At 37.4% G+C, this 12,344-nt stretch overlaps 1 protein-coding gene across 1 annotated transcript in view; it reads left to right on the top strand.

Moving 5' to 3' along the window:
- The window catches only part of LOC135451287 (uncharacterized oxidoreductase ZK1290.5-like), a 44,207-nt gene that overhangs the window by 27,791 nt on the left and 4,072 nt on the right, over positions 1–12,344 (top strand). The window contains exons 4-7 of the mRNA XM_064720347.1: positions 3,394–3,485; positions 8,545–8,727; positions 9,267–9,326; positions 11,453–11,554. Coding sequence (XP_064576417.1) covers positions 3,394–3,485; positions 8,545–8,727; positions 9,267–9,326; positions 11,453–11,548 — 431 coding nt within the window. The 3' untranslated portion in view covers positions 11,549–11,554. The remainder of the gene's footprint in view (positions 1–3,393; positions 3,486–8,544; positions 8,728–9,266; positions 9,327–11,452; positions 11,555–12,344) is intronic.

Raw genomic sequence — 12,344 nt, 5'->3', positions numbered from 1 at the left:
TTACCCATGTGATAGGGGCCAGGATTTTTTGTGGAGAATAAAAAAAATCCTTACTTTTTTCCCCATTATAATCAACTGTTATTTTGCCCATATGTTTTCTTATATGTCTTGCAGAGTTTTATGATAGGCTTTCAAAGCTGGATGAAATTTTCTGTTCCAGCATTGTGGTCAGTCAGTTTTTAGCATGCATAAAGGAACCAGTGTTCCTACGTTTTTCTTTGAGCCTGTGAAGTCAGAGTCGCAAGGAATAGAACAAAGCCTCAGAAGATATAACAGGAGCTTTTGGGAGCTAATGGGGAATTGCAAACTCTTTGTTTATTGCACCTGGCACTTTCTCAAAACCTGCCTTGTAGGGGCCAGACCAATCATTTCCTCAAGCAGATATGGAGGATGCTTTCTCTCCCTGAGCCAAAGCTCTGTAAGTTTGTAAATAAGATAGTTAAAATATATATTTTAAGAGTACTTTCTAGAGGGATTGTAATTAATATATTTTAAACTTTTATCTCAGGAAACCTGAACTTCAGGACTAGTTAAAACAGTTAAGCTAAAAAGAAGTATGGACTTCAAAACCACCTGCAATCACAACAGCTATGACAACATGTATTTTGCCTGAATTGTCTGAAAAAAAGTTTTAAAGCATTCTGAACAGGCAGTAAATTGGGGGGGAAAAAGAAAAAGCCTGCCCCATTTTCAAGAGCATTCTGGTGTTTTTGAGACCCATGGCAGGAGCTCTGGGGAGCTTACCTCTGTTGGTGCCCCAGGAGAGGGGAAATATAAGGAAATGTGTCCCCTGCATCTCCCAGGTTGTTTCAAGGCAATGAGTCAGGACCATTTTTCACAAGTTTCTCAATATGCATATTTTTAATTTCTGTTGTTGATATAATTCCATGGATCTTGTTTGATAGACATAGTCACAAGGGTCAATCTGTCAGATAAGACCCAGGAGCTAACCAGACCTTCTGTTCCTTATCCATCTTTTCTTAAATCTTCATTCTTCTGAATTAATCCAGAAGATGTAAATAGGGAAATAATTCTGTATAATTCTCTCCTTACAGGCAGTCTTTCTGATATTTGGACAATGCACAGCAAAATTAACTGTTAATTTTTCATCAGGCAAACAGAAGCAGTTCTCTAGAGTAGAATCCATTGACTGATTGTTCAAATTTAAGCTCTGTTTCCCAGTGTTTTGAATTCATGTTTCCATCATGCATTGAAATAAGATTTTTTAATACAGTTAGACTGAGCAATTCTTTAATTAATATTTATAATTTATATTTTAATTTAATGCAAAAGTCAAAACACTTGAACTGTCATATAGTAAACTGTAACTAACACCAAAGCAATGGAGTTGACATGAAGGGTTCTAACTTCATCCAAACAAGTTTGTGTATTTAATGAAAGGGAAATGTTTTAAGTGTATTCCCTTAGAAAAATTTCCCTTAAGAAAATACTAGTTTTATAAAAACATTGAAATTCTAATTATTTCTGTGTTTTCTGGGAGAGTATTTACTTTCTTAGCAGTTTTGAATTCAGCTTTCTCTGTGGGACATCACTCTGAGCACATGAATGCTATAATACTGATTTTAGTAGGAATGACTCAGATGACTTTTAATGCAAAACATAAATGACCTGAAATTTCTTGATGAGAAATCTAACACAATGGAGCAGACTACAAAGTCGCCTGTGAGAAATATGCTAGAAGCAAAAAATCTTCAAGTATACTGTAGGGGAAAAAATGGAAGCTTTTTGTGGAAATGTACTATTTCATGTCTGTGACTTAATTTTGTTTTATTTCAACCTGAAATGAAAGCTTTATTCTTCAAGGGCAATAATGGCATGTTTTTGTAACTCCTTAGCTTTCAACAATAGTGTATAATATTTTGGTTCACCATTGTGTTAAAACTGTGTTTTTCTGACTGCTGTGGCATAATGATTTATTAGTGTTGACACTCGAGGGTTGTTTGTCAAAAGCTCAGCTTTTGCTCCTTCTGGCAGATTACATACAAATTATGTAAATCACTATAGTGCTGGTTTTTAACCTAATTATGTTATACATCTTGAACAATGGTAATTTCTATAAGGGAAAGACATCTGGAATTTTAGTTGTTAATATATTTTTTCTTCTTTTGGTATTCCACAAAAGAAGCACATCAAAAAGCGATAGTATGCGTGCAGGTTTTTTTCCTACAGTTTATACTTCAGTTTATGCTGCTAAAATAATGTGAAAGCTGATCTAATTTTTTTAGGACTTCAACAATCTGTTTATACAAATTAGCAGTAAGCTGTAACTTCACTTACAGAATTTCACAGAGGACTAGAAAAATGTAATTTCTTTTTTCTTATATAGATACACACATCTATGCATTTTATACAATTGGTCTACTCAAATAACTACTGGATTAACAACAGTGATCAGACTTCTGTGTTCACACAGAGACAGACTTTCCATCTGTAGCACTGCAAACTGAAATACAGCTCAAGTCAATGCAGACAGAATTCACTTACTGAGGAAATTAGCCTGAGCCATGGTCCACAGAATGTACAGCCTAAGGAGCTCCCTCCTAGCCCAGCCCCAGCTGCCTTCCTTGCCAGCTGGGCTTAGCAAAGCAGAAGGATCAAACTATCCCAGACAGGTCAGGGCTGAGGAGTGGTGGCAGGCCAGGACTGGGAGTTGGCTTTTATCATATCTGAGGTTTGAAGGAAGACATCTGATTTCTGGCCTGTCAGCTCTTAATTTGTTCACTGCATGCACACTTGTGGTTTGTTTAAAAAGTAACCTTCACATCACCTAGGTCCCATTTGACTTCGTTTGCTTGTCAACAGGAGCTGAGAAATCCAGCTACATTTTTAACCTTCATGGTTCTTGCTAGGCACTGCTTATTAACTTGAAGATTTTACACGGAGTTTTACGTAACTTCTTGTAATGATCTAACAGAAAATAGGCAGTGTGACATGGTTCATTTGGGCTGCATGTCCTTGGGTTGTATTGCTCACACCTTATTAGTCTTCAGCAAATGTTCCACTTTCCTTTAGTTTTGGCAAGCTGCTTGGAACACCATTTCCTTCTTTTCATTCTGGTGGAGTCCAATTGTTCTTTGCTTATACTACATTAGCCTTTCCCAGAATTTAGCCTGGAGTTTTTATACACCGGGGAGTTTCCAGTGTGTTTAGATTATAAAATGATTTCCTAATGTGACTGTGAAAGAACCACATTTTCAGATAACACTGTCAAACTAGATTTCAGTGCCATTTTTCTGTGTTCCTTTGCGGTATTTTGCTCTACAGAAATGATGTAAAAAATAATTTTGTTCTCCTGAAAGTGTTATTTTTCAAATCATCCACCCAAGTAGTTAGGATTGTCCTAAATTTTTTTCTTGTTCTGTTTTTCTTTAGGTTTATGTAAATCAATTGGCGTAAGCAATTTTCTTATCAGCCATCTTGAGCAACTAAAGGAGGACTGTGTGATTACTCCACATGTTAATCAGGTGAGTGGATACATGTATTTAAAGTATCTGGGTTTGAATTTTCACTTTGGTTTTTTTGGTTAGCAACCTCCTCCCCACTCCTATGTATGAAAGGCTACACCCAAGTATTGCTTTAGTCATCCAATTTCTTTTTTCATTTCTATTTGCGTATTGAAAACCATTCCGGAAGATGACCCGAAGGGTAGGGAAGTTCTTCCTCAAATTTCCCCACCCAGTTTCTCTCCCAGGCTACTTGTTTGTGTCTGGGTACACAGACAAACAAATGGTCCCTGTGACAGTTTTTTGGTGATAAAACCGTTTAGAAGTAAAATTCCAGAATCGCAGAACATTTAGCATCTTCAGAGCAAACCAGTTTTTGGAAAGCCTCTGTTTGAATACTTTTGTGTTCCTGTAAGCAACACTGAGTCAGTTAATTACATCTCCATGTAAGGATGCCCTTCCCTTGCTCCCCCCTCATTTCCTAGTTCACATGAATTCAGTGAGCTCCTGCTTTAGGCAGGTGCTGTGACAGCCCTGCAGAATGTTTTTGCTGCCCTAGGCAGATCTAGGATGGCCACCTACGTACCGGCAGGCTGCCAGGACACTCGACAAATGTTCCCTTGTTGCAGGTTCTGCCTACAGCTGTGCTGGAAGTTCATGCTCCCATTGCTTCCACCTCCTGCAGATAGTGTGTGTGTGTGCTGACATGGATGTGGGAACTGCAATGGATGGAGTGCAGGCACAGGCTTTCCCCTTTGTACAGGTGGTCAGGATTTCTGACAGCTGTTTATGGTTTAATGTCATTAACAGCTATAAAAGTGTTGCCAGAGTGTGACTGTCAGAACCAAACAACTCTGATTTTAGCTGTCCACTATACTAAAGGTTACTGAAGGGCAATTAATTAATTTTAAATAAGCCTAAACCCATATACAATATTTAAATCCAGTTATTCAAAATAAACCATGGAAATATATGTTAAGGTGGGCAGGTTGATGACTGTTTAGTAATTGGTGAATTTACCAAGGTTCAAGAATAACACATCTACAAAGACTTACTAGAGTTTGGCATGAATTGTAACTGCCTGTTAAATAATAGTAGCTTTTCAGTTTTCTACTAAATCACTTCAAGGAAAAAATAGTGATTTTGTTTTGAAATTTCCTCTTACTCACAGTGTCAAATGTTACCAGTCTTACTTTTTCAATAGTGTTCATGGCCACAAGCTGTTTCTTGGTGCTATTTGCTTTTTCTGAGGCTAAAAAGAGGATACAAAAAGTTGAGGTGGTGGTGATATTGAGGGGTGGGAGAGGGCCCCTGCTGGTAATTTCTTTGAGATGCTACACAGCAGTTGTGAATTGAAAACAAAAACCAACAGTGAATTACCCATACCATTGCCAAGTGCTCCACCTAAAACAGTTTTGTTATAGCATTAATTCATATTTTTAGAGTTAAAGGAGTTTTATAAAGCATACTTCAGCTTATCCTCAAAAAAGTATGTATTCTGTTTCTTGCTTGATCTTGGAGAGTTAATGAGTCTGATGGTAAGATTACTTAAGTACCATCAAATAAATAATGAATTTCTAAATTCAAAATGGAAATGCTGTACTGAGTTCTTATTTTACTGTTCACAATTTATAACACAGTTTTTCCACTATATTTATGAATAAAATAGTGTGCTGTTTCAATGGGCTTACTAAATATAAAACATTTGCAAACAGTCATTGGATACAAAGTCTAAATATTGAAGAAACAAGTGGAGGAAAAATATGTCCCTTTTAGAGTTAAGAGTGTTACAATTACAACAGTCCCCTTATGATGTTAAAATTGAAAGTTGGGGTTTTTTTCTGTGAAAGGGAGAAAGTAGGAAGGCAGGAGAAATAAGCAATACTTCTGTTTTACTAACCAAGTTTCAAGTACTGCCTTTCTTCTCAGTTCCTGGGAAAAAAACAGTATTGTCTTTTAAAGAAGCAGACAAGGCCTGTCTTTTCAAGAATATAGTATTGCTGAGTTATTTATTAATAAGTAAGCACCTTTTAAAATTTCAATATACTGTTAAAAGTACTTGTAAACACTGTAAAATGATGGTACTTTATTCTAGCATCATATAGAGTGAAACTTACAACCTAGTTCCAGGTTTGTGTGCCAGAGTTTTGTAATTGACTTGGCAGTAGCAAGTTTGGATTTAGGCTCAAAGAAATCTTTGAAATCTCTCTAAAGGTTCATTGCCCTGTTACTCAGGGGGAAAATAAATATTTTATAAGTACTTAACAAATATATATGTTTCATTTACTAATGTGATGCACTGAACCCAAATATAAGCTGTTCCTCTGTGAATTCCATTTAGGAATTCAGTAGAGGAATTCAATAGAATTCAATATTTTTCCAGTCCTGGAGAAGTGTGAATTACTGTGTAGTGACCTCAGAGAGATTTACTTACATTGTTGATATTGCACTAATATTGAGCTCTACTGTGTAAATTTGTACAAGGTAGAAATGCATATAAGACATTAGAAAACAACACCTTTGTACAGAAACTCAAACTGTTCTTCTATACAGAAAGTACTCATAGGCTTGTATTTCAGTTTCATAAAGAGAAAAAATTGTAAGACAGCATTGCCATTGAGAAAATTACTGAATTCCAGATGTGCAGAAACTTTATCATGTGTAAAGGACTGCAGCAGGGTGGAAGGAGGTAAGGCCTCTGTGCATCATCTGAGGTCTGACTTTCTAGGGCCATGTGTAAGGGTTGTTATTAGGCTCAGCTTTTCCCCATTTGCTATGACTGTTGTAAAAAAACCAGTGCTTTGGTTGGAGGTCCCCTGTGGCTGGGCATGCAGCAGCTGTGAAGTTCTGTAATGTGAGCTGCAAACTGTTCTGTTAACCAGATGCCAGTTTTTACATGCCAGTCAATCAGGGTAGGGTGCCAGAAAAGATCAAGATCTTCCTCTGCCATTATGTGACAGACGGCCCTTGCCTGAAAACGTCTGATGACAAAAATAGCAAGGGTGGGGCAAGACAGGAAGCAAGAATTGTTATTTTGAGGGGAAGGATATGTTGATCACTCACCTTATGCCTCTTGTAGCTCAGGATCCTCGTACCTTGCAGATGCTGCTAAAACCTTCCAGAGTGTTTTAATTAAAAGAAATAAAAATTCCAAGATGCTTATTTTATTTGATGCATTTGATTATTTTAGTAATATATTTAAGAAGAAAAATACGTGCTTCTACTAACACAAAACTGCATGTACCAAAATGTCAAAAATACAATTCACAAAATTTGGGAGCCTCTGGATTCAGTGAAAGGCACAAAGTATGATCTTTTCAGGGGGGAAGTAGTTGTTGCTATGTATTCTGCTTGTGAAGCTTTCAGGTGATACCTCAGCATACTGCTCTTGATTTAAACATTCCTGCTGTAACCTGAAACTGTGCTGCCTGGAGTCTTATTAGACCAGCAGGTAAATTCTACTTGCAGTTTAATTAGTAATAAATGCTGAATAAGTCACATGATGCCATAGAGGCACTGCAGATGTTTCATTTGGTCCTAAATACATAATTTTTTATTTAATATTTTTGAACTGCGTTATTTGCTATACTTACTATAAAGAACATCTGCTAGAATTGCTTATTACTCTTTTACTAATCCAGTAAAACACCTGGCTTGCTCTTTCACTTCTCCCCTCATAGTTCTGCATAGATACAATGAGAATATTTCATATCCAGCTCAGGTGCAAACAAGGGAATAACTGTATGACCTAAGCACTGCTCTTACACATACAAACATGAAATACAAAGGGTACTCAGAGGTCAAGAAACATCAAAGGTAGAAGACATGGATGTCTGCTGCTTGAACCTTGTTCCCGAGTCCACCTAGTAATTTAGATCATAGCAGCTTTAGGCTGACTCAGCCCAGCCTTCCAGGGGCACAGTTTTTTCTTAGCTCACGTTGAATGACTGCCAGCCTATTGTTCCTGGCTATTGTTGTCTGAAAAGACAACATGTACTAAAGATGAGAAACAGGAAATGTTCATTTGTCCTCTTTATGGCAGAAGAAATTTTCCAGATTCCACGTATTGAGGTGATTGCTCAGAAGAGTATTTTTCTTCAAAATGCGTAAGAGCTCAGTCCCTGGAACAATGCTGATGACCAGTCACAAAAATGCATCACATGATTTTGTATTTTGTTAAAGCAAACACTACCCACTTTCATCTAAATGCAGAGTAATGTGTGCTTCTTACAATGAATAGACTGTGAAATACTTATTTAAATAACTTATTAAGGAATGTCACAGAGTTTCATTTCTGGTTTTAGCTACATGCCAGAATATGTCTCTCCTCTGAGATGATTACTATCCAATAACTTCTTTTTCCTTTTGCTCCCAACAACTGTGTCTTTGTAGCTTGTTACTTTTCCTCTTTTAACTGGTTCTTGGCAATTTGTGATCTTCCTTCCTACAAAGGGTCTCCTTCACACCTCAGTTCCACAGTGTGATTGCTTCCCTGCACAAGCTGATGGTGACACCACACAGAACACAGGATTTGCCATGTGCAGTCCATGCCAACAGGCTTTGCTTCCAAGGTCAGGTCCTCACCCTAAGCAAATTGTTCTGGTTGGTCGCTTGCAAACCCAGCCCCTGCGCAGCCTCCTCCCCTTGCCTGGGCAGCTCAAAGATCACTAGAAAGAATTCATTAGTAAAGAAGCAGGAAAGGACATAGATTTGGGGAAGAGAAAGTAGTCTCAAAGTACCAGTAAAGGTGACTTGATGCTGACTTCCACTGTTCATTTGTATATATTTCTTAACAGTAGAGCAATAGTGAAAGTCCAGCTGCAGGTCAGGCAGACAACTGCGCCTTGTTTCTGAGGGAAACAAAATGCAGTTAACTTTTTGTGCCAATTATTGGTAAAATATGTGATTAATACCATTCATGTATCTTCTAAAACTAATACCTTATGCCTACTTCCCAGAAACAGTGACTTTACTCATGTTCTATTTTTAAAACAAGAGAGAAATTATTTTCATTTTTATTGATGTTTTCCACAAAATGTGTTTTCAGGGTTTTTACTGAGTTTATTTCTGTTTATCTAAGGTTGAATACCACCCTTTCCAAAGACCTCAGGAGCTGGTTGATTATTGTAGGAGCAGAAATATTGTTTTTGAAGGCTACTGTCCTTTAGCCAAAGGTGAAGCACTCACCCATCCTACTGTCATTCAGCTGGCAAAGAAGTATGGCAGAACTCCAGCACAGATTTGCATACGCTGGAGCATACAGGTAATGAAGGGTGGTAATAAAAATGTGTCTCCTTTCTCAGGAAAAAAATGCAAATTGTTTGGGGTTTGTGCATCAAACCAGAATTTATTTATACCAGAAGATATTTCTGCTTTCAGTATGTTGTTATTGTGTAAACTGGTGGCTGTAGTGGAAGTTTAGAATGTAGTACACAAATCATGCCAGTATTTCAAATATTAATTATTATAAATAATTTGGTTGTAGAGAATAAGAGCCTCCACTAAGAAATGTTTCCAAAGTCGATGTTACAAGCAGTATTCCTCATCATTCCATTCCTGTCACTGAATATAAAGTACTAAGCAGTGAAATAATGTATTAAGTTGATATAAACCATGTTGTGTGTTGGAAATCAACACAGTGTATGTAACTGCAGCTGCAAATGACATGGAAAAATGTCAGTGTCCCCCAGAAAATGAAATTAGAACCTCAGAAGGTGTGAGGAATTCATTGTAATGGCTTGAAGATAGATAATTTTCTTAAAATCTGCAAATTTTATTGATGAGAAGCATAATTCTTTACAGAATGGGATTGTCACTATTCCAAAGTCAACAAAGGCAGAACGGATAGAGGAAAACTGCAAGGTAAGATTTGGTTATGCACTCAAGCCTGGCTAACATCCAAGTAAGAGTTCTTAATATTTTGGGTTCCCTTCCCATTTTCCTTACCAGTTTCATACTGGGGTAACTCATTCAAAATTGGCAAATGGATATTGTGAAATGACCACAATGTAAGAAAAAAACTGTAACTCACAAATATCAGAAAATACCTGGAGAGCTAATTACTGTGAATAAAGAAATTTGCAGTTGATTTTTGTAATTAATAGTTCTAGTTATTACCTGTCTGATTGTAGAACATCCTAATCTGGCTATGGTTACATTCTTTTTGGCACATAGGTCAAATGGAAGGAGTTTGGATGCTATGCATAACAGTCTATGAAAGCTTTAAAACTCACCTGGGGATAGCTCCAACATAAAGACCTTCCAAGGAAATCACAGTCCACCTGCCCTGACTCTTCTCCTACCTTCTCCTTCTACTCAATGTGCAGAAAAGGTCCCAGCATGAAGGGACTGGACAAAGTAAAGTGGAAATGAATGAGAATTGGCAGTCTGATTCCTCTCTCGCACCTTTTCTAAATTTTCTTTTCATACCAAATAGTTTTAATTCATTACTTGGGTCTCTATTTCTCTAATCTGAAAGTGTTCTTTATTTAGGGTAGGCAAAACCACAACTTCTTTCCAAAAATATCATAGGGGTATGAACTGGCAAATCTGGAAGAAACTTTGCAAGAAGACAGGAATCTTCCATCTGCTGTTTTTATCCTTCTGTGTGTGTGTGTGGAGGTGTGAATCAATATACATGAGAATTTCTGCAGGTGGCCATGCCTGTTTATACAGCTCCTGCCTTGGCTGTTTATTCTGACATTCACACCGCCTTCTGTGGTACAAGCACAGCTGCTTGTGGTGCTGTATTGGGAACCAGATCAGAGAACAAAACCAGTTTGAAAATCCTTCCTTATACTTTTATTTTCCCCAATAATATTTGAAATCCAGATTAATTTCATTTTTTACAGAGTTTACTCAATGGCACCCCCAATTCATTTCACACAACTCAGGGAATGTGTTACAATCCAAACTTAAAACACTTAAGGGGGAGAAAGGAAAGAACTGGCACAGTCTTTGTGTGTTGTTTATCACACCTCCCTTCTTTTTCTTTCCCTCATGAGTCTGTGTTGGCCTGAGTCTCTACCACTTCTGGTCAAGTTGGTCCTCATTAAACCCTCAGTATATAAAACATAGGGTTTCTAGTTCCGGGACTGGTCCCTGGCTTAAGCTTAAAAGGCTTGAAAGAGCAATGAGATTTGACTACAAGGATCATTCCAGAACAGTGGTTGCTGGATAATGCAGGATGGGAGGAGCTCATTTGGCTACAGTTCAGGTTCCACAGAATCTTTTTATTTAGCACAGAAGAGCTATGACAAAGAGAACAGAAGCAACTGCCTGATGATAATGTCTCAATAGGACACCTTCTAAGAAAGCACTGACACCATCGTTCACATTGCAGGTGTGGCCACAGGAGAAGGCAGTGGCTGGAAGAACTTGTGTTTGAAGACAGGTGAATGCTTTCCAGTTTGAGTTAGTACTGAGGCACTGTGGCACTTTTTCTGTATTTAGCTGATTTGTGCGAATTTTGTCAAAGTAGAGTCATAGAAAAGACAGACACAGCCTTTGGCTTGTTAGCTTTGTGAATGTCCTGATACCTTGTAAAAATTCTCTTTGTCTAAAGTTCTGAGAAAGAGAACTGTAACACTCTAAACTGAGCATTGGGATGTAAGTGAAATACTGAGCTCATTCTCCCAAAGAGATTGCTGTCAGGATATTCCTATACCTACCTCTGGAGTGACAACAGAGTGCTGTCAAAACCAGCTTTGATATTACCCTTGTCTTGGATCGTTGCCTGAGGCCAGAGTGCTGCAAAACCATCTTAACACAAATAAACATGAGTCACTAAAGGAGCAAAGGACCCAATGGAGCCTGTCAGCTTGATGGAGTATTTTTCTATGACAAAATATAAGAATTTTCTGAAGGAAGAATATATAAAAATTGGGCCTCACATGAAAGTGAATCTTGATCAGTTAAATACTAGAATATATCTGAGGTTGTTGATTCTGTCTGTGCTCATGATGTTAACTGTATATGCATTCCCACAGGTGTTTGATTTTACAATAACAGAAGATGATGTTGAAATTCTGAATGGAATGCATGATGGGAGACATGTTTCCTGGGATCCAAGTTTTATTGTGTGAATCAAGGTTTGAGCTTTTCTTTGCTTTCTCAGGAGTCAGAGAGTCACACCATGTAATTTTAACTCAGAGAAGGTTGCAGTAAGAATCTACTCAAGATAGTGATGTCTGCCGATAATGATCACTGATTTGAAATCCTTAACATTGGCAACAGACAAAAGATATTTTTGAGGGTAACACTTTTGTACAACCCTCAAAGAGATTTTATATCTCCATCTGAAATACTGTTCCTCAGTCCATTGAAGTCCATGCAAAGGCTCCTATTTATACCACAGACCCCTTTATATATTAAAGACCATCAGGCTGTTTAATTCAAATGAGGAGATACTCCTTGAAAAATATAGGGCAAAAGTGCTACCTGTTATTGTGCCATATAGGTGTTGGGTATGAAATAATTTTTCCAGTATTTTATTAGAGAGATACAATATATGAAGAAGAAAAAAGTGGATGAAAAAAAGTTAATGTCATTATCATGACAGTATTTCTGTTGTATAATATCCTGCAAATCTCCATGAAGAAAATAATTTCATTGTAATACACAATATCTGAGAATGATCAAAAAAGTTTTATGCATATCACAGCATTACTGTGGCATTGACTCAGAGAGTTCTATGCATATTAGTTACTAGCCTAACTAGTAACTTTGGTAGATAAACCAAAGCAGTAATCTTTCCAGCCAAGTTCAGGTACAAATAAACTATTTGCAAGGCTGAAAGATGAGCAGCAAGCTCCACGAGCCAAAAATACATCTTTATTATTACTTACTGGAAATTGCGGTGAGGTTTTGGTAGCTTTTTGT

Source organism: Zonotrichia leucophrys, chromosome 8 (genome assembly GCF_028769735.1).
Source record: "Zonotrichia leucophrys gambelii isolate GWCS_2022_RI chromosome 8, RI_Zleu_2.0, whole genome shotgun sequence".
Taxonomy (NCBI): Eukaryota; Metazoa; Chordata; class Aves; order Passeriformes; family Passerellidae; genus Zonotrichia; species Zonotrichia leucophrys.
Note: the sequence above shows the minus strand (reverse complement) of the source record. Positions and strands in the feature narration are given on the sequence as shown.